The following is a 21,480-nucleotide window of genomic DNA, read 5'->3' as shown; positions in this document are numbered from 1 at the left end:
GAAAAAAACTTACCCTAGAGTTAAATATAGGTCAATTTAACTATTGAAAATGGAAGCAGACTGGAATTAAACCAATAAAAAACCGGATCAAAATCCATTGCAATGTCAGTTGTGCTCTGGCTGATTGAATCTAATAATCCTGTTAAGATGAATAGACACTCCTTCCTGTTCCTGCCAAGATTTAACTATTTCAGCCATGTCTTTTAGTATTGCCTACGTATCCGTCAACGAAGAATAGGTCAACCATACCGCCCTACTGTTTATTTATTAATCATCTGGCAAATAAACCACTCTGTATCCTGCCCAGTGCGGTAATATTTGTGATGTAATTTGTTTGGATGCCCAAATGTCACCAGCGTTGATTGTAAGAGATAAAAAAAAATGCTCTTGCTCAGCACACCCAGCTCTGGGCTAAAATGTAAGCATGAAATCTCTGGTTTATTTTTGTAATAATGTTTACAGCTGCTTAATGACCCTGAAAAGGTTCAGGAGTCTGGTGCTCTGTATTTCTTAACAGGAGTATATTATCACATCATAACAACCTTAGTTAAGGAGTCTCTCGGCTACAACAATAAGAATCATATTTAACAAAATTTTGCCATCTATTCTACAAGGTTTCCTCAATAACACCCATTTATGAATTGCTGAGAACGAAAGTAGTTTTGAACAGCCATGGACTAGAAATAATCTGGGCTTCCAAGAAGCAAGCATAGTTGCTGTATATAATGTATTCGAGTTGAGATCCTGCAGTTATTTTAAAAACTCAGAAATGAAAGTGGCCTTGGTCTTCTGTGAAACGTGAAGCACTGAATGTGCACAACTGGAAATTTCCATGCACAAGTGTTTAGAGATTATGGAAGGGTATCACTTTGTGCTCCAGACTACACAACATTGTTTCTCTGGTCATTGGTTCTGCATGCTGTGTTATAAACAATTAAAGTAACTCCTGCTATTTGTAGGGGTTCCATTCTCGCCTATAGGTATTAATATGGAAACTGTGAATAACAAAATCTTGAGTCAATGGGAATTGTGGGGGTTGGGTTCCTAACCAAAAAATGGGCTAAAAAGGGAGGAGGCAGAAATAAGAGAAACAAAGTACTATATCTTACTCTCCAGCCTTGCTCCTCCCCGCCAAACCCCCAATTCCTCTGATAGTGGGATTTATTTATTTTTAAAAAAATAAAACCACAAAATGGCTCTGTACTGTAAAATGGCAGCCAGTTATTTCTGGCCACTCAAACCCATGAATAGGCAAATTTTAGCCTGTTTTTATACCACGTATAAAGAAACTGGGTCTGTAAGACCCGTCCGCAGATACGCGAAACCATGGGTAACAAGGGCTACCTGTATTTTAAAGTAGCCGTTCTCTTGTACTGAATGGAGAGACAGCAATTGTCCCTGTTCATACCAGCATACTGTCCCTCCCTATGGCTGTTGCAGGTTTCTTTCTTGTGTTTCTTTTTAGATGATGAGTCCCTTTGGAACAGAGCCTTTTCATTCCTTTTGTGATATAAATCACTTGGAGCTCTTTGTTGTTGAAAAGTGGTATATCCATATTCTGAATAATAAGAACAAATAATTTTAAATGGGACATAATTATGTACTAGCTATACATGTCCTTCAGTTAAATGATGGGTAACTGTTTGATCTCTGTTGATAATTTTGCTATTATTAGGAGGTGTAAAATATGGTTTTAAGCTTTTGCCATGGTGCAAAAATTATGTTTCTTTTGCATGCATGCATAAATATACAAAATAGAGTATCAGTTTTACTTTGTGTCAATATTATTATTTTGAAAATGTCAGTAGAGATCCAAGGAATTACTTTATTCAAGCCCAAGAGTTTGATTTTCCCCTTCTTTTTTCACTTTGAGTAGCAGACCCCCAGTGCTATACCAAGTAGAATGTCCAGACATTATACTATAGGTGTGTTCAGGTGTCTGTACACCTGTGGTTTTTTGTGAATTATTGTACATGCATTCATTTTAAGAGTGAGTCTGGGGAAAGGTTCCTTAGGCACAGCGGGGAAATGCTTGACTAACAAGCAGATGGATGCTGGTTTGAATCCCCACTGCTATTATATCGGGCAGCAGCAATAGAGGAAGATGCTGGAAGGCATCATCTCATACTGCGCAGGAGGAGGCAATGGTAAACCCCTCCTGTATTCTACCAAAGAAAACCACAGGGCTCTGTGGGCGCCAGGAGTCTAAATCGATTTGACAGTACACTCAACTTTTATAAATAAGAAGAGTACAGCTGTATGTGCGTTGAACACTGTGTGTTAGGGATGTGTGTGGAACCAATTTCCATGGTTTGGTCCAAATTTGAATCCAATTCGGACCGGACCACAGTCCATGAACTGGTTCAGTTGAACTGACCAGCCAGTCCATCTGACCGAACATGCTCGAACCGGTTTGCTGTTTCGAAAGGCTGTAAAGAGCAATCTAGTGAGGATTTCCCTTTGCTTCTGAAGTTTTTTTTTAAAAAAAGGTTTTGTAAAGGGTGGAGTGGGAGAGGACAGGTGAGTGAGAGGCACCTTTAAAAATCAAATAAAATGTGCTTACCAGCAGGCTGTGCCACTCCCCGCTATCCTTGCAGCAGCAACAGCAAATCCGTGCATGTGCGGAGGCCATTTGTGTAGTCAGTGTGCTGCTGACCATGCTGCAAATGGTCTCCGCATGTACAAGGCCAGATATTGCCACTGCTGCTGCAAGGAGTGCGGGCGGAGGGGGCGGGGGGAGTGCTGCCTGCAGTAAGTGCCTTCTGTTTGATTTTAAAGGCACCTCTCACTCACCACTCTCCTGCTGCCATTTACAAGAACTTTTTTTTTTTACTTCAGAAGCAAAAGGGAATCCTCACCAAATTCCCCTTTTGAAACCGCTCGAAGGAACTGCCTCCTTTTGCAAGGGCTGGTCCTGTCTGCGATCAAACTGGTCAAAACAGCCTGGTTCGCGGTGGACCGGACATATGTGTACATGAGTATATTGTACACTGATTGTAGGTGTCTGTGTATGTATGTATGTATGTATGTATGTATGTATTAGGTTTTTATACCTCCTCACCCAGATGGCTCTAGGCAGTTCACAAATATAAAAACAGATTTAAAACAAACAAACAACCAGTTTAAAATAATTTCAATGCTCACTAAAGGTCTGGCTAAAAAGTTACGTTTTAGAGCGCTTTTAAAGGGTCCTGAAATTCTTAAGCCTCTAATATCCATATGGAGTGTATTCCAGAGCCCAGGAGCAACTACAGAGAAGGTCTAATCCCGAGTTTCTGCCAGGCGAGCTGGCGGCAGCTGGAGAAAGACCTTTCCTGATGACCTTAAAGTGTAGTGGGGATCATTGTGAAGAAGGCACTCTCCCACGTAACCCGGTCCTAAACTGTGTAGGGCTTTAAAGGTAATTACCAGCACTTTGTATTTTGCCCAGAAACATATCGGCAGCCAGTACAGCTATGTTAAAACAGGCATAACGTTGTATCGCCTTGAAACCTTGGAGACCAATCTGGTGGCTGCATTTTGAACTAGCTGAAGTTTCTGAACATCATACAAAGGCAACCCCATGTGGAGCACATTGCAGGAGTCAAGCCTAGAAGTTACCAGTGAGTGCACCATAGTTTTGAGATGTTTATCTCCAAGAACAGATGCAGCGAATCAGCGAAGTTGATAGAATGTGCTCCTGGCCCTAGTTTCCAACCGTGACATCAGAGTGAGACTTGGGTCCAGAAGCACCCTCAAACTACAAACCTGATTCTTTAGGGGGAGTGCAACCCTGTCCAGAACAGGAAGTTCTAACACATCCCTCAAATTATGACCCTCTATTAGTACCTCCATCCTGTTTGGATTAATTGAATATTTACTTTTACATTTATATCCCGCTCTTCCTCTGAGGAGCCCAGAGTGGTGCACATGGTTGTGTTTTATCCTCACAACAACTCTGTCAGATAGGTGAAGATGAGCAATAAGTGACTGGCCCAGAGTCACCCAATAAGTTTCACGGCTGAATGGGGATTTGAACTCAGGTCTCCCCATTCCTAGTCCAACACTCTAACCACTACACCATGCTGACTCTCTGTATAACATGGGAATAGGGCTTTGATCATTCTGCAAACACGGCTCTGGTTTTAGAGCCCAGTTATATATAGGGATGTGCACAAAACCAGATTTCCGAGTGTGGTTTGAGTCCAAAATGGGCTCGAACCAAACTGGGCATGTTTGGTTTTGGTGCCCCAAACGAGTGGCCCAGCTCAGCTCAGCTCAGCTCAGGTTTGAGCCAGTTTGGGGGTGCCATGGACACCCCCCCCCATGGTAGACTTGCCTCCTCCGAGACCTTGGGGATGCTAGTGGTGGCCATGGAGCGGTCTCTGGCAGTTCCCTCTCCCCCTGCCAGCCTCCTCCGGGCCATTCTGACTCTTTCTAAGGTGGTGGTAGTGGCCATTGTGGAAGCTGCTGTGCGTGCACATGGGCCATTTGCATGGCCAGGTCATGACTCGGCCACACAAATGGCCAGGCGCATGTGTAGCAGCCCCCAAATGGCCACCTCTACCTCAGAAAGGCCCAAATGTCCTAAAAACGGCCCGAAATGGCCCTTAGAAGACTGAGGGGTGGGAGGCCAGCAGGGAGAGGGGGAACTGCCAGAGACCTCCGCTTGTCCATGGTAGCACACCCCAAGGGCGGTAATTAAAAGTAAAAAATAATTAAAAACAAAAAACAAACAAACACACACACACAGTAGAACCCCCAAACTTGTTCTGAGCTGGCCTGGGGTGGGTTCTAAAGACTTTATGATTTGCTGATCATCTTATTTGAGGTCAAGCTGGTTCACACCTCCCTAGTTATATAAGGTGCTTCCCATTCCATGTTAAAGAGAAAAACATGGAGCAAAAACCTAAAGAGAATCCTAAAGAGGACAGATATGATTGAATAACTTCCATGTTTCTAAATACTACTTAGGAGAAACAGTTTGTACAGTTTTAAAATGGAGCTTTTATTGATATTTTTTTTCCTTGAATAGACTAGAGAAAATGGCAAGGAGAAGAGATTATTATTAGGGACAATTATGCTGACCAGCACTGAACACTCCTGTTTAACAAACAGCTTTGGGTTCTAATTTTCTGCAGTGCACAGTTTGTAGGTACCATTTGTACTCATTACTGTATATTGAGAAAGTTATTAAAAATACTTAAACTTGTTGAAGCTTCCTGTGACACCTTCCCTGGCTTTTAATTGGGTTTTATCGAGTTCCAGAAGAGAGCTCTTTTAAAGCTAATCAGAGTTCCTTAAATCACCTCTTTTACCCAGTTGCAAGAGGAAGACAGTTGGCTAAAATCAGGCAACTTTTCCTAAATGTGGATATCTGAATAATCTGCACGACAAATTAAGGAGGTAATTTATGCCTCCTGGATGGGGTACCATTTCCAAATGATGGAGGAACAATTGCTTTGTAACATAAGGGTTAAATCTTAATCTCAGAGGTTTGCAAAGCTGCTAGTCGCAGTCTCCTTAAAATTTAATATACCTCGTTAATGCTTACTTGCAAACACTGAAGGATTTTTATGATTATAATCATGTGTTACAGCACCTAGTACTGTTTCTAAGCCGCATACTAATCAGCTTAATGAGATATTACTGCACTTTTTGTTGACTAAAGCAAAATCCCTTTTATTGTTCGAAAGCTTGTCCTTTACTTTATTTCCCCCCCAAACATTATCTTGTTTTATTGTGTACCAGTAAATATCATGCCATCTTTTCTCCCCCCACCGTCAAATCATAAAACCATCTTTCTCATTGTAGAATGTGGAATTTATTGAATATGCTTAATGGGACTGAAAGTTTTATAAATGGATTTCTATTTTTGTTTTTTAAAGGGGAAGTGAGCACTATGCGTAACATTTCTCTTTTATATAGATTGGGAAATGTAAACAGGTGCAGTTTCACAGGGAAGAGGGGGCTGAATAAAGTCGAAAGCTTAATGCTACTTATTTAACAGCTAGATATTCAAATTGGTAATGTGTTGGTTTTTAAATCCTAATTAATACATGCAATCAGAAAGTATGCAGTGTGATGAAGGCTCTGTATAATTAAGACAAAACATAATCACAATTGTACACTATACACTTGACATTTAATATACTTTTTTATTGGTGTTGACTGAAGTTCTTTAGTATTATCGTCTGGAGTTGAAATATATATTAAAAAATGTTTTGGGTAGGTCTGCTGACGAAGCTGGACTTGCTCCAAGTTTAAAAAATCTCTTCATTTTTTCAGGGATGGAGGAAGCTAGTTTGTGCCTTGGCATTTCTTCAGCTGTACCAGAAGCTGATGCCCACCTCAACAGCTCCATACTCAATGGCCAATATTCGATGAGCCAGAAGCTACACCAGATAACATCCCAGCTTAGTCATGCATTTCCAGAGCTTCAAAACCGGCAGAATCCTGACGAAAAGACAGCAGTGCTTCTAGAAGACAAGAGCCACGTGTCCATCGCAAGCCAGCCCATCAGCAATCAGATGGCCTTGTTAGCCAATCAACTCAACAGAGAGGTTGACACCAGCTTGAATGGGAGGGTCGACCTGCAGCAGTTCTTAAATGGACAAAATTTAGGCATCATGTCTCAAATGAGCGATATAGAGGATGACGCCAGGAAGAACAGAAAATACCCGTGTCCCCTCTGTGGGAAGCGCTTCCGCTTTAACAGCATCCTGTCACTCCACATGCGAACCCACACAGGAGAGAAACCCTTCAAGTGCCCCTACTGCGACCACAGAGCAGCTCAGAAGGGGAACTTGAAGATCCACCTGCGCACTCACAAGCTTGGGAACCTGGGCAAAGGCCGCGGGAGGGTTCGAGAAGAGAACAGGCTCCTGCACGAGCTGGAGGAGAGGGCGATTTTGCGGGACAAGCAGATGAAGAGCAGCCTTCTGCAGCCCAGACCTGATGTCAAAGCACATCCGCACGCTCAGCCGATGCCCCTTGCTAACTGCAATTTGTCTGTGCCCACTAACCACAGCACCCCTGACATTGCAAACCCGGTTCCCTCTCCAAAGCCTGCCAGTGTACAGGAGGAAGTAGTTGCCACTGCTGCTGGGTTTAGGTGCACTTTCTGCAAAGGAAAGTTTAAGAAGCGAGAAGAGCTGGACAGGCACATCAGGATCCTCCACAAGCCTTACAAGTGCACTTTGTGTGATTTTGCCGCGTCGCAGGAGGAGGAGCTGATCAGTCATGTGGAGAAAGCTCACATCACTGCCGAGTCAGCTCAGGGCCAGGGCTCCAATGGAAATGGAGAACAGGCCACGAATGAGTTTCGTTGCGAGGTGTGTGGCCAGGTCTTTAGCCAAGCTTGGTTCCTTAAAGGCCACATGAGGAAGCACAAGGATTCCTTTGAGCACTGCTGCCAAATCTGTGGCAGGCGTTTCAAAGAGCCTTGGTTCCTTAAGAACCACATGAAGGTGCACCTGAACAAATTATCTGTGAAAAACAAATCTCCCAATGACCCGGAAGTACCTGTCTCCATCAGCAGCATGTCACAGGAAGCTCATGCAAACCTGTACTCCAGATACTTATCCTGTTTGCAAAGTGGCTTCCTTCCTCCTGACAAAACAGGTCTCAGTGAGCAGAATCAGACTTACAACAAAGGAGACTTGCCGATGAAAGAGAGGGAAGTCCTGGGCAAGCTCCTGTCCCCCATTGCAGGCCTGGGCCATAGTCTTGCTGAGGGGGACAAGCATTCTTTATTGGGGTGTCTTAACCTTGTGCCTCCTCTCAAATCCAGCTGTATAGAAAGGCTACAAGCTGCGGCCAAAGCTGCAGAGATGGACCCTGTAAACAGCTATCAAGCTTGGCAGCTGATGGCGAGAGGAATGGCCATGGAACATGGCTTTTTGTCTAAAGAGCACCAGATACAGCGGAGCCATGAAGACACTTTGGCAAATGCTGGAGTTATGTTTGATAAGGAGAAGCGGGAGTATGTGTTAGTAGCAGCAGATGGCTCCAAGCAGAAAATGCCTGCTGATTTGGTTCACAGCACTAAAATGGGCAATCAGAGAGACTTGTCAAACAAACTAGACCCTTTGGAAGGCAGTAGAGATTTTCTGTCTCACGGTATGAACCAAGGGCTCGATTATAACATGCAGAGTCACAGCAACTCAAAAGAGAAGCCAACTGAGTGCCCTGACTGTGGCAGAGTGTTTAGAACATACCACCAAGTTGTTGTTCATTCCAGAGTCCACAAGAGAGACAGGAAGGTGGAGGAAGAGATCATTCAAGGGAGCCTTGAAGAGCGCCGGGGGTCTGGCAGTGACCAGGAATCTCAATCTGTCAGCAGGTCGACAACACCCGGGTCCTCCAATATTACTGAGGAAAGCGGACTGGGTGGAGGTCTCTCACAGGCAGGAAGTGCCCAAGAAGACAGCCCACATCCTTCTTCACCTTCCTCTTCAGGTATGCCAAGTTTTTTGTTCCTTCAGATGCAATGGGTCCATAATTGTGCCAAGCTTTTTCCAACAGCAGATAGTGAAAAACACCTCCAATAAAACAACAGTGCTTCATATTTATTTAGTTAGAGTTTGAAAAAGATGTCACACATCAAAGTGTGCTATTGTACTACTTTTTCATACAATCTTCTAATTTTTTTAAAAAAATGATTCTCTCTCTCTTTCTCTTAGTTATTGTTCTTCCCAATCTTCCAGTCATCATACATTTTAGCTGTTCCACCTGTGGTAGCAGTGGAAGATGGTAGCGGCTTTTAGGGGTGTACACAAACCATGGTTTGAATAATGGTTCGAGCATATTTTGGGAGTAGCCTGGGAGCTTGAAGGAAGAGGAGAGCAGCTCCTTACCTGCTTCCCACCACCCCATGCAGCTTCCTGCTGGGGCGGTGCACATCCCAAGAAGCCCGTTGTAGTGTCAGCAAATACATGGCATCCGTGCATAGGGTGGTGGAGGACTCGTTCTCCTCTTTTTTAAACCTTCAAGTTCCCGGGTCCCACTCCCAAAATGTGCTTCTTTCACATCCCTAGTGGCTTTAACAAAACCGAGAAACCACTGAAGGGATTTTTTTTTTTAATTCCATGTTTTACTTCCACTGTTAAATTGTGTCTCTTGCAGGCCAAAGTGAAAGGGCGCTGTAGACATTTTGGCAGTGTTAGTTTGATAAAGTTCAGATGCATTCAATGAAGTTCAGATGCATTCATAAACTGAATGTTCTAGCCACTGTCCCATATCATATGTATCCAGGGCTAACTCTAGGATAAATAGTGGCCTGGGTGAGAAGTGCCTTCGGTGTCCTCCTGCATGATTACGTTAATTGCCAAGTTGTGTGTCTTTTGCAGGATTGCAAAACCTAGTAGCTTAGCATGGTGCTGCCTTCACCCACTCCTAAGACTGCCACTGTATGCACCCTGTTAGGTTCAGAGGAATTGTTTATCTACAATATGCTTTGCTTTCAAATACTGCACTGATCCTTTTTAAAAAGTGTACTTTAAAAAAGCACAACACACAACAGTATTTGCTGTCACATTAATGTGCTAATTTATATCTCTGCAGTACTATCCTTTCAACACAGAACCACTGGCACTCAACTTGTTGATAGCAACATGCTAATATCCATCCATTTCTGTGTTTGGCCCTTCCTGTAGCCGCTTGTTGCTTTTCAACAGGCCATATTCTGTGGTGTGTCATAGCTCATTCATGTGACTGGTTGTGGTATCCTTTTAAGGATACGGGCCAGGAATGCAAATGAAAAATTGTGTGTTCCCTTCTGATGCTTGTGGCCCTCCACCTCTGAGTTCAAAATTCTCGTTGAAAGCTAGTAAATGTGTGTGCATGATTACGTTGTATTTAATGTGAACCTGCTGCAAAAGAGCAAAGCAAAATAATATTTCATTAGAGCCTCCTAAAATACTGAGTTTCCATTATATCTTAAAATGCAAAGAATGAAACCTTATCCAAGATTTCTGGCCTCATCTCTCATTTCTAGATTCTCGAACTAATGGATAGTAAATTGAAAGTTATATCTTCAGCCCCTTTATAACAAAAGCACCTCGCTAATATTGTAATCATTCTGCAGGCCTAACAACAGAGGAAATCATGCCATAACAAATACTCTGTTACTAATGGCAACATTGATTTCTGCAATCAGCCATTAAGTCTAGAAAATGAAAGACAGTTTGAGAGACCTTAAGGCATTACATTGCCCACTGTTAAAGATCTGGTAGCAGGCTGTTGAAGGTAATTCTTTTTAGGCTCACCCCCTTCCCTAGTTTCGATAAATATTTTAGTATTGGAGGCAATCCACTGTTACAGTTATTAAGTAGATGCCAGTTTATTTTGTTGCTGTTCTTGTCATGCTTCAGCATCCTCCGTTTCTAAGGCCAGATTAATATAAGAGAAAGTGTTAGTTGGGGGTGGCTTATTACAAACCAGTAAAGAAACTCTTAAGACACATAAATCTGCCCTCTGCATTCCACGGATTCCTATAGTGCTTAATGCTGTTGTTTAAATACCCATGAAACACACGGACTACTCTTAGAACTGTAGCCTCATTTACAATTTATTAGTGGTGAAACACATTTGGAAAGCCTGTGCAGAAGCAAGGAAAAGAGGCAAGAGCAAATTTTATTCTATGTAGTTGTTTGGATTGTTTTAAGAGGATTGAAAATCCAGTCTGACAACTTAAAGAGTTCCTTTTCCACACAAGTTGCACTTGTCAACATTTGAAATATTTTGCAAAATAATACTAATACAAATATGAGCTTGTCTTTAATGTAAGCATTGATTTCCCAAAGAATAACTGTCTGAGGTACATGTTTGTAGTATGTGCTTTTGAATAAAGAACTGGAAAATAGTAGAATCTTTGGTAAAAAATTGTAATCTTAGCCTGACCTGTCTTGTGGAGGTCATAGGGCAGCCTGTGCATGAATGAAACAAGCTTCTTTTTTTATCAAACCCTTTCTGTCCCCTGCAACAGCTTTGACTGCAAGACCCTTGATGTCTGTCTAACCACGCACCCCTGTTGTTAAATCTCAGAGTCCCCTTTAAACTGAGAGTCAGAAATAATCAATTTTGAGTTTTTCTATCGCTTTCAGATGTATTGGAAACCCATAGAACATCCAGTCCTAACAATCAAAAGTACAAATGCAATGCTTTGTCCAAGAAAGAGAATCACTTTTCAGATTCTGCAGCATCAGATACCCAGACCAAAGCAGCCTTGTAAACAATGGCCTATCTAACTTTGGCCCATTAATGGTGAGCTGATGACTGTCCCAGTTAATGAGACTCGGTGTAGCGTAGTGACTAAGAGACTGAGCTGAGAATCAGAACTTCCCGGGTTCGAATTTCACTTCTGCCATCAATTCAATAGGTGACCTTCGGTGCCACTGTGCCTCAACCTCCCCACCCCATCTGCAGTGTATGGGTAACCTTGCAGGATTATTGTAAGGATTACAGCAACAATTCAAGTGAAGTGCTTTGAGAACTTGAGAGAGTTAAGCAAATGCTAGTCGACATCCTGAAGGGGATTGGCAAAAACTGCCCCACCTGTGCTGCCGAAACAAGAACGCAGCCACTTCAGGCATGCTTCTTTTGACTGAATGTGTGCAACATTAGACAGGATATTGCCCATTAGGTATTACTATCGCTATTCTTATTGGTCTGTCCATCTGTGGAGTGGCTCTTGAGTACTGTGCTCTAACTTCATTAATATTTAGTATTGCCTCTACCTGCCTTAAGCTTAATAGATACAAGGTGGATTAAGACATAACAGCGGTGCCTGAGGTTGCCACTGCCCCCGGAATATATGATCCCCCTCCACCCCCTTGTGAGTAACTATATGCCGAGATTGGTTGTGTTGTACAAATTCACCAGTCTTGGGATATAGTACTCTACTTGCGGCAGGGAACCCGACATCTGTAACTTAGATCTGAACTGAGTGACAGTTGTTGGGTTATCTGCTGCAAGTCATACAGAATATACTGCGACTGGTGGGTTTGCATGACATGCCCAATCTCAGCATATGCCAAGACCAGAAATAGACACTTGCATGGTGATTGGGGGAATGTCTCCCAGGGTGGCAGCTGCCATTGTGTCTGAACCTACCCCTAGAAAGGGGAGAGGCAGTCTGACATATTCCCTGGTTTTCCATGTTGGAAACAGGGACAACTCTATATTTGCATGGACTCTAGCTACCTAGAGAGCCAATATTTTTCGAATAGAAGGTTGCTACCTCTAACCATTAGTAAAGCAAACAATGCATTAATCTTTAATCTTCCCTGAACTCAAAGAACATTGCAAATTCCACCCTCATTTGGTTGCCCTTACTTAAGTGTCGGCTACATTCCTGCAATTTAGTCAGCTTCTGAGATTTACTGTTTGTAAAGCCAGAATAGGTTCAGCGACATTTATCCCAAACTTGTAAACTTATGTACTGAATCCAGTTTTCAATCATGTGGATTGGTTGAATAATTTCTAATTGTTTTCTTTGTTGCCTCCGAATGGAAATTTAACATCTGTATGATGAGGCATATTATTGATTCAAGATGCCAAATACTAGAATGTTAACTTTTTCACCAGATGAAACAATTTTCTATTAATTTAACCGGGGTGGGGGGGGGAACCCCTAATACTTCTTTGCCTACTGTAAAGTTCTCAAAGAAATAGATTTTAATCATAATGGTATAATTATTGTTACCTGTGGAAGATAAACCTGCTGAATACAAAGAAGGTCTGTGATTCCTAAAGTCAAAGCAGACTTTAGTCACCGAGACAGCCATTAAGAAATTACTACAAAACACTGTTTAACCATGTTCTAAGTCTGCATAACAATGTCTCAGAACTTAATTTGCATCACTTGATTCTTTTTTTGTTGCTAACTGGGTCAGTAGGGCCTGAGAAAGTATTTTTTTTTCAGATCTTAACCAATGAATTCTTTTTTTATAAATTGGTGCTCTTAACATGATAGTAGTTCTGAATTCATCATAAAAAAGTGCTTTATGCACAGTGCCTCTTAGAACAGATCTCTAGAAGAAGGCTTACAATGAGTGGCAGAGAAGTCTTTGTTATCTGATGTAATTCTTTGCAAAGGAGGATTGGGAATGGAGTGCCTATTTTTTATTTTTTAATGTCTAGTTGAGACTGAGAAGAAGAAAGGGTCAAGTTTGCAATCAAACAGTTATTGCAGAGATGTGTGACTGTCAGTGGCTGGGCTAATGTGGTATGCAGCTGTTTGTTATGTGAGTAAAAGAATGTTTGAATCAGTGAACATGTGAAAACGATGCCAGTGAACCAGAAAATGTGTTTGTTCTTTGGCTCTCCAAACTGCTGAGAACTAAGCTGAAGATCAACTGCTAAATCTCGGACCTTTTGACAAATGGAGAGGTCATATTTTCTAACAGAAAATGAACAAAACTGGTCACACAGATCACTTCCTTGTCTTCTGAGCTTTGTTTATGTAATTCTTACTGTTGTACTCTGCTTACAATGGAAAGGGAAGCTGATAGAAAATGCATACCAACAGGTGATGGTTTTACTGTCACTCGGATCCTAACCTCATTACTTGGGAGTAAGTCCCATTGATTTAAGCACATGCTTCAATCTCTCCCAGCGAAACCAGTGAGACTGAAAAATGCTTAACTTTGGGTGGATTATGCTCATAATTTCCAGGTTACAGCATCTACAGTTATTAGCCCTAGACTTTTGGTGCCCTAGGAGAAGTATGACTTGGACACACCCACTCCTGCCCCCACGGTCAATTAAAATTATACTCTGTAATATACAGAAAATAACCATAACTTAATGTGGGGGTTGGAGGAGGCACCATAATCATACTTGATGGCTGGTGCTGACAGGCTGGGAGAGTGATGAGGAAGGAGATTATACCAATTAAAATCCAGAAGGTGGCTTCTGCACAAAGTCCACACCCACAGCACACCACGCCCTTACCACTCACCTGGCCAATAGACAAGTGTGGTGACCTTTTGAGGGGTCATCTCATGCCCCCTAAGAACGGGTGTCCTAGGAAGCTGCCTAGGTCTTCCTAGTTGACATGCTGACCCTGCTTATTCCCTAGACCAGGCAAATACTGATAACCGATTGCTCCATAAGCACTGGTTACTGCTGATAGTGTCCAATCGAGACAAGTTAGCTTTGCGAATGTTGACTTAAGAGAGGTGTACTTTTGGAAGCTTTCCAAAATATTGTGATTTGTTCTGTATTGACTTCTGGGACTCTTCTGTATGAAACTGAATTGGGACAAATTTTGCTTAGGAATTAGCACATAAAATAATTAAAACTTAATGTAGTAAGAAATGATACTGTTTGGTATAGCTAGTAGGGTAGTACCTTCTGCATTTGCCTATAATTTTGGTGTGGAGATAATTGAAATCTTGATGGTATGAAAGGGGTAATTGAATGCACTGACCCTCCAGTTCATTAAATAAAGTAGCCAAGTTGCATGATCAATGGAAAGTCCAGAGATTTTAAAAAAGGAGAGAAGGAAGGAAAATAAAATACTGTTAACTATAATAATTTATTCTTGTCCGTAGTACTTCATGTTGACTTTGGCACAAACTGTTTGATCAGCTGCTTTGGAATCTTTTCAGTATCTCTGATTTTTCTATGGCAGAGAACTCTTCCTTAAACAATGCATTTTAGCCTATATTTATGCCCATTGACAGAGCATATAAAAAGCTTTTGTACAGGACAGCACTGCAAAGACGCAGGACAGAGAATGATATGATGCCCTTTCTTTCTTTCTTTCTTTCTTTCTTTCTTTCTTTCTTTCTTTCTTTCTTTCTTTCTTTCTTTCTTTCTTTCTTTCTTGGTGATCCTCATCAAATGCTCTATGTGAACAAAAACAGGCAAAAAAATTTTAAGTCTGAGGATTAAGATCTTCATTTTTTTTTTGCTTGTGCATTCCAATTGTTCTTAAAATATTTGGCAATGTCAATTAGTAACTGAGCAGAGTTAGCTGATGAACACAATTTTCCACTAGACTGAGCACCCTATTGTAGTCGAGCTAACAGCAGATTTCTGAGGTCATTATCATTCCCTGGTAGCTTTGCCCAGCTGCTTCATGCTGCAAAAGCCAAACTTTATACTAGAGCTTTGGGATGGCACGCAGCAACAGGGGGCTGGGAAGGGAGGAGTGGGAAGTTGGCTAAGAAGCTAAAAAAAGTCATTACCATCAGAGGAAAGCGAATGTCAACATTTCTAGGTGCTTGGAGGGAATCTGGTTTTTAAGCCAGGTCCCCTTTTCTCTTTCAGCTGGTCGCTTTCCTTTGTGATCCTGTTTAATCTTTGCAATGAAAAGCTTGAGGTGGCATTGTTGTTTTTATTTTCTTCATAAGCTGTCATTGCCAGGGTTTTAAAAATAGCATCCTTATGCCTGAAATAACCACCTTCCTTTCGGATTTGTTCTTATCATCCCTCCCACCCACCCCAGTCTATTCTTCAGTTCCAGTTGTACATCTTCACTCAGTCATCTGCACAGCTGGGTTTGGGGATTTTAAATCTTTAAAGGGGAAAGGGAGCGAGTCGTAGTCGTGTCACAGAGGAAAAGGAGGATCACAGGGAGACTCACTTGGAAATGGGACACGCCAGGAATAAAGACTGACATTCTAACTAATGAAGCACCTGTGCTTTTTGTGATGCACTGGTGTGGCTGATGAATTCTAACTACTGAAGCATTGCTACTCATGGGGGGATTGAATTTTGACAACCTCCCCTTCCCTCATGAGTGTTCTATGTCACCCGGAAATTTTCCTCTGGGACATATTTTTCATGACCCTCAGGAACATATTTTCAGTGACATGGAGAGCATCCAGGGAAAGGGGAGGTTGTGGAATTCCCCCACCCCCCACACATTATCACCAATGCTGAGTTAGGAACATAGGAAGCTGCCATATACAAAGTCAGACTATTGGTCCATCTAGCTCAGTATTGTCTACATAGACTACCAGCAGCTCCTCCAAGATTGCAGACAGGAATCTCTCTCAGCCCTATCTTGGAGTTTCCAGGGAGGGAACGTAGAACCTAGATGCTCTTCCCAGAGCAGCTCCATCCCCTGAGGGGAATATCTTACAGTGCTCACACATTATGTGTCCCATTCGTATGCAACCAGGGTGGACCCTGCTTAGCTAAGGGGACAATTCATGCTTGCTACCACCAGACCAGCTCTCCCCTAGGAGCTAGCCAATCCTTTCTGCAGCATCACACAAAGTGCCAGTCTTTATTTCTAGTGCCAGGGTTTTATTATTTATTTATTTATTTATTCATTCATTCATTATTTTATTTAAAACATTTATATACCGCCCAAAACACAAGTCTCTGGGTGTTTTACAACAAAATAATAAAAAACAGATAAAAAGATTAAAACATTACAACAATTAAAATTTAAAATGTTAAAACTATTAAAAACACAGTTAAGACAATATCTAATTAAAAGCCCGGATGAACAAATGTGTCTTGACTGCCTTTTTAAAAGTTGTAAGAGATGGGAGATCTTATTTCTGAAATAAGAGATCTTATTTCACACAGGAAGTGTGTTCCAAAGGATGTCAGCCAAACTCACATCCTTGGGCAGGCCATGTAATAATGATTTTCTTAATGGAAAGCCTCATTGATGACCACAGTCAGGAGAATTGAGGCTCAGATTGGTTCAGTGGCCTGCCTTTCTGGACGTATCAGACCTCCTCCTTGCCAACTGCCTCATAATTGCCTCCCCCTCTCTTCAATAGGGCTTGAAAGGCTTCACAGTTTTGGCAAAAGGAGGGACTCCCACCTTGCAAGAGGTCCTCTTCTTGTAAGACCCTAGTTCCTGGGGCTTCCACAGGATTGGCTTTGCCCCCCCAGAGAGAGGGAACTGACCCTCCCACACCATGCTGAATTCTTCTCCAGTGGCATTGCAGCCTTCAGCTCATTGGGGAGACATGGGGCATAAGGGGATGAGTCTTTGCATGCCCAAGCAGCATCCTAGTCCCAATCAATCCCTGACAGGGAGAAAATAGAATCCTGCAGGATGCCATAACCTGACAGTCTAGGTGCTGAGCAAGAGTTCCACAGCACGACCTTCCAGGACCAATTCTGCAAGAAGAAGCAGAACTGTGGAAAAATAGTGCCAGCTAAGACCATCCCCACAAGGCATTCCAAAAGGATACAATTGAAGGGTGTTTAAAACCACTGAGAGATTCAGCAGAACCAACAGAGAGACACTCTCCCATCCAGTTCCTGGAGTACGTTATCTGTTAGAGATCAAAGCAGTTTCCATCCCAAACTGAGAGCAGAAGCTGGAATGGAAAGGGTTGTGATAGCAGAGCTTCCTTTAGGTATTCTTGGACTTGAGTCACCTTTATGAGCATTGTGCCCAAGAATGGTAAATTGGAGACTGGCCAATACTTATCAGTAGTGTAGGTACATACCTGCTGTCGAACTCCATGTGCTTTTGTTTACAAACAGAAGCATGTGGCGAGGGAATGAAGTCATAGTGCCCATGTGGGCGCTGACGTCATGGGAGCTGTCAAAATGGGCTTACGTCACTGGGAGTGGTAGAAGGAGGAGACCCCCATGTGCCTGAAAAGGGTCAGAAGTAGGGGTATGCCCTCACCCCTAGAAGTTTGGGCCCCGCCCTCCACCCCTACCCAAGAATATGTCCAGGCATGTCCCAAAGGTGGGCATGCGGCCCTCTATGAATACGCCTAGCCACCCAGGACCAATAGGAACAGATTTCAGAGCCCGGAAAGGTCCATATGCTCAGATGTTATAATGGTCAGGTGGCCATTTTGTGTAACTTTATTGGCTGAATCGGGGTCAAGTGTCCCCTCTATGAACAAAACCCACCACCCAGGTCCTATGAACAAGCCCCCACCACTTTGCCAGCATGGCTAACAAATAAAGTCAAGGAAGCTTTAGACGGGAAGAAGGCTTCCTTCAGAAATTGGAAGGCCTGCTCAAATGAAGAGAACAGAAAAGCAACACAAACTCTGGCAAAATAAAATGCAAGGGGTAGGTGAATAGCCTGTGTCTCTCTGAGCCATCTTGTTTTTACAGACAGACTCACTGTTTGTGCGATCATGGGGTCCCCAGAGAGACAATTGGAGCCAGCTTGTACCAGTGACAGTTGTAAAACGTAGCCCAAGAAAGCATTCCATTAGCACAAGTTCTGATGATGAGAAGTTTCCACCAAAGCCCACTAATTTCCTTTCTTCTCACAAATACACACATGCACACTTTTTTTTAAAAAGCAAGACTTTTTTCTCTCTGTCTCACAATATAAACATTTCTGGGATATATCCTTAGGTTGCAAGCCTATGCACACAACAGTTACCTGTGAGTGAGTCCCCACGGATTCATTAAGGCTTTGACTTAGAAACTGTATAGAATGGTTGCAATCTGGGCTAATATGATTTAAATCAGTTCACAGAACTCAGTTTTAATTATTTATATCACAATTTAAATCACTAGTCAAGAAGATTCTATTTAATCACTATTTTCTAGTAAAAGTTAATTCCTGTTGTCTAATATAACCTTAGTACGTATTTAGAGATGTGATACATAGTCAGAGATCATAATGCTGTTTCAATTGGGCAACCAGGCCTTGCATTTCCAGGTTGATCCTCCCTGCCTGTATACTTGCAAACATAATGAAGTAAGTAGTCATTTTGTATTAATTTGGATCAGGCAGGTATGAGCATGAGGCATTAGGAGCCTTCACGGACCCATGTATTGTTGGCCAATCTACACATAGCAAGGATTTTAACTAAATTAGACCCTAAGAGCTCCCCTTAGTAAGTGTAACTGCAACATACAGTTCCGATTAGAATAGTACACTCACTTTCCAGGAGATGGAGGTCCCCCCGCCTCTGCCACCCAAAGAGAGACAATTTATGCCAGGAAATAATTAAGAGTGTTAAATTTTAAAAGCAGCAAGCAGTGATCCCTGGGTTGCTTCGATTGGCAAAATATTCTCTTGAGGAGATGACAAACAATTTTTGGAATTAAAAATATGTATTAATTGTAGGAAGTTTTTTTAAAAAATAATTTATTTATTTTTTGCTGGCCTCATTTGGTGTCAGGTTGAGTGAGATGCAAAGCTGTACTTCTTTTAAAGCTCAGCTGTTCTAACTGAGCACCATATGCAGCTTTTTAGTCCCTGATATGGAACAATGTACATGCTGCTCCATGTTTGCAAGAGATTTACAGAAGCTTGAGTTGTGTGTATTAAAGTTGTGTACATCGAGTCAATTGGGGAAGTACTTACAGCAAAACTGCTTGGGGGTGAAGGCCTATAGTACTAAACTGGTATGTCTTCTTATGTAAGGCAACACCATTACATAAGGACACAAGAAATTGCCTTGCTGGACCAGGCCAAAGATTTATTTAGTCCAGCGCTCTGTTTCCAACAGTGGCCAGTCAGAAATTCTTGGGAAGTTAATGTCCATCAGAAATGAATATATGACTAGCGGCTCCCATGGTTGGTATGGTACAATGTCTAGAGTGTTGGACTTACTCAGTTAGCAGTTACCCCTGCTAAGTGAGCAAGAATACAACTTGTAGAATGGTGATAATCTTCTACTCAGTGGGGAAGAGCAACTGGCCCCATCCAACCTGAGCACAGCATCCCTCCAGTGGTTGTTGCTACCTCATGTTTCTTTTTAGATTGTGAGCCCTTTGGGGACAGGGGAACCATCTTATTTATGTATTATTTATTTTTCTATGTAAACCATTTTGAGAACTTGGGTTGAAAAGCGGTGTATATATGTAGCGGATTACAAGCAAGCCCATGTGAGGGGAAGAAAAATGCTGAGTCATCCCCTTTCCAAACAAAGGTTTCTCCCAAAACTTTCCTGTAGGATTGGTAGTTCTAAGGCTGCTGCTACCACCACCCACTTATCAACAAAGTTTAAAGCCTGCCCTGGGTTTGGGTGGACTCCCAGGGAAACGCTCCTTCTTTTCCTACTGGAAAACTATGCAAAAACCTTCCACATGCAAACCTACACATGGGGAGAAAACCAACAGCTGCTGAGCTCTTGAGGCATGTGTGTGCACCAGAGTGAGACCTTCTTCCAGCCCCCTTTCTTCTATATGAGAGAATATTTGTAGTAGTAGACTTGGAGATGTGGGTTCAAGTACCCAGTTAAGCCACGAAGTTCCCTGGATGACCTTGGGCCAGTCACTCTCTCTTAACAGGGTTGTTGTGAGGATAAAGAGCAGTATACCCATCCAACTGAGCCATCTTGTACTCCGTGGAGAAAAGGTGGGATATAGATATTTATTTTAACATTTCTATTCCTCTCTTGCTTCAAGGAGCAGTGTACCAGAGCGGTGTACACGGTTATGTTTATCCTCACTACAATCCTGTAAGGTAGGTTAGGCGGAGAGATGAAATAAGTGACTGACCCAGAGTCACCCAGGGAGCTTCATGGATGGACGTGGATTTTAACTCAGGCCTTTCTGGTCTAACCCAGGGCTGCATAACTTCGGCACTCCAGCTCTTTTTCAATTATGGCTCTGATCATCCCTAGCCACAGTAATGAATATTCAGGGATGGTGTGAGATATAGTCCAAAAACAGCTGCAAAAACAGTTTTGCAGCCCTTCTCTAACCACTACATCTCACTGAGGTGTGAATGCGGCCCAGGATAAACCTAACCAAATCAGAAAATACTTCCCATCTGAGCAAAGAAGAGATCTTTTCTGAGCTGTGATTAGAATCTCAGCCATGTGGCTGCTAATTTCTAGAACTGACTAATTGCTATTTGTCTCAGGCCTGAGAAGGAATATGGACCTTTCTTCAAGTCAGAAGAGGGTCCATATACCTGTCCATTCATGTGAACCATTTTCCAGACCAGAAGTATCTCTTCTTGGAGTTTTAGGGTGTCTCTGTCCATCATTGATGGAAGGTGTCTAACTTCTGGAGAATGTCCTTGTCTACGCTGTCTCAAGGAAGTGCAGTGAAGACATGGAAACCTTCCAGGTGATTCACACTTTCCATGCGAGTCTGTTATTGAAATATGTTTGGACTGGCATGTTGACTGGCATGTTGGAGATGCCCTCCCTGGCATCTCCAAGACAGGGCTGAGAGAGATACCTGCCTGCAACCTTGGAGAAGCCACTGCCAGACTGTGAAGACAATACTGAGTTAGATGGACCAAGGGTCTGACTCAGTATATGGCAGCTTCCTATGTTCCTATGACTCAGTGTGGATTATATGCTCCATTGGAATATTCTCACCATGCTAATGCAGTATTGGTGGTGGTAGTAGCAGAAGCAGAAGAAGCAGAAGCAGAAGCAGAAGATTGCATTAGTACAATCAGACTTGGAGGAAAGAGAAATGAGTAGCACTGACAGCAGCTGGGATATAATGTGGTGGATCTAAGTGGGCCTTCTCTAGATCAGAAGCTTTCAAATTGAGTTCAGGGGAAGCCTGAGGCTCCTCAGAAGCTTATTAAGGTTTATTCAATAAGAAGAAAAGTCATTTTAGACAGAGTTC

The 21,480-nt window shown here is 42.4% G+C and overlaps 1 protein-coding gene across 40 annotated transcripts in view; it reads left to right on the top strand.

The window, feature by feature from the left end:
• The window catches only part of ZNF536 (zinc finger protein 536), a 658,276-nt gene that overhangs the window by 359,503 nt on the left and 277,293 nt on the right, over positions 1–21,480 (top strand). For 39 of the 40 annotated variants that reach the window (XM_053270773.1, XM_053270751.1, XM_053270753.1 and 36 more), the window contains one exon: positions 6,268–8,439. In XM_053270773.1, coding sequence (XP_053126748.1) covers positions 6,270–8,439 — 2,170 coding nt within the window. In that variant the 5' untranslated portion in view covers positions 6,268–6,269. Of the gene's footprint in view, positions 1–5,014; positions 5,131–6,267; positions 8,440–21,480 lie in introns of all 40 variants that reach the window. The other variant, XM_053270756.1, reaches the window with a different exon arrangement.

Source organism: Hemicordylus capensis, chromosome 9 (genome assembly GCF_027244095.1).
Source record: "Hemicordylus capensis ecotype Gifberg chromosome 9, rHemCap1.1.pri, whole genome shotgun sequence".
In the NCBI taxonomy this organism is placed as follows: domain Eukaryota; kingdom Metazoa; phylum Chordata; class Lepidosauria; order Squamata; family Cordylidae; genus Hemicordylus; species Hemicordylus capensis.
This window is presented reverse-complemented; position numbering and strand designations above follow the sequence as displayed.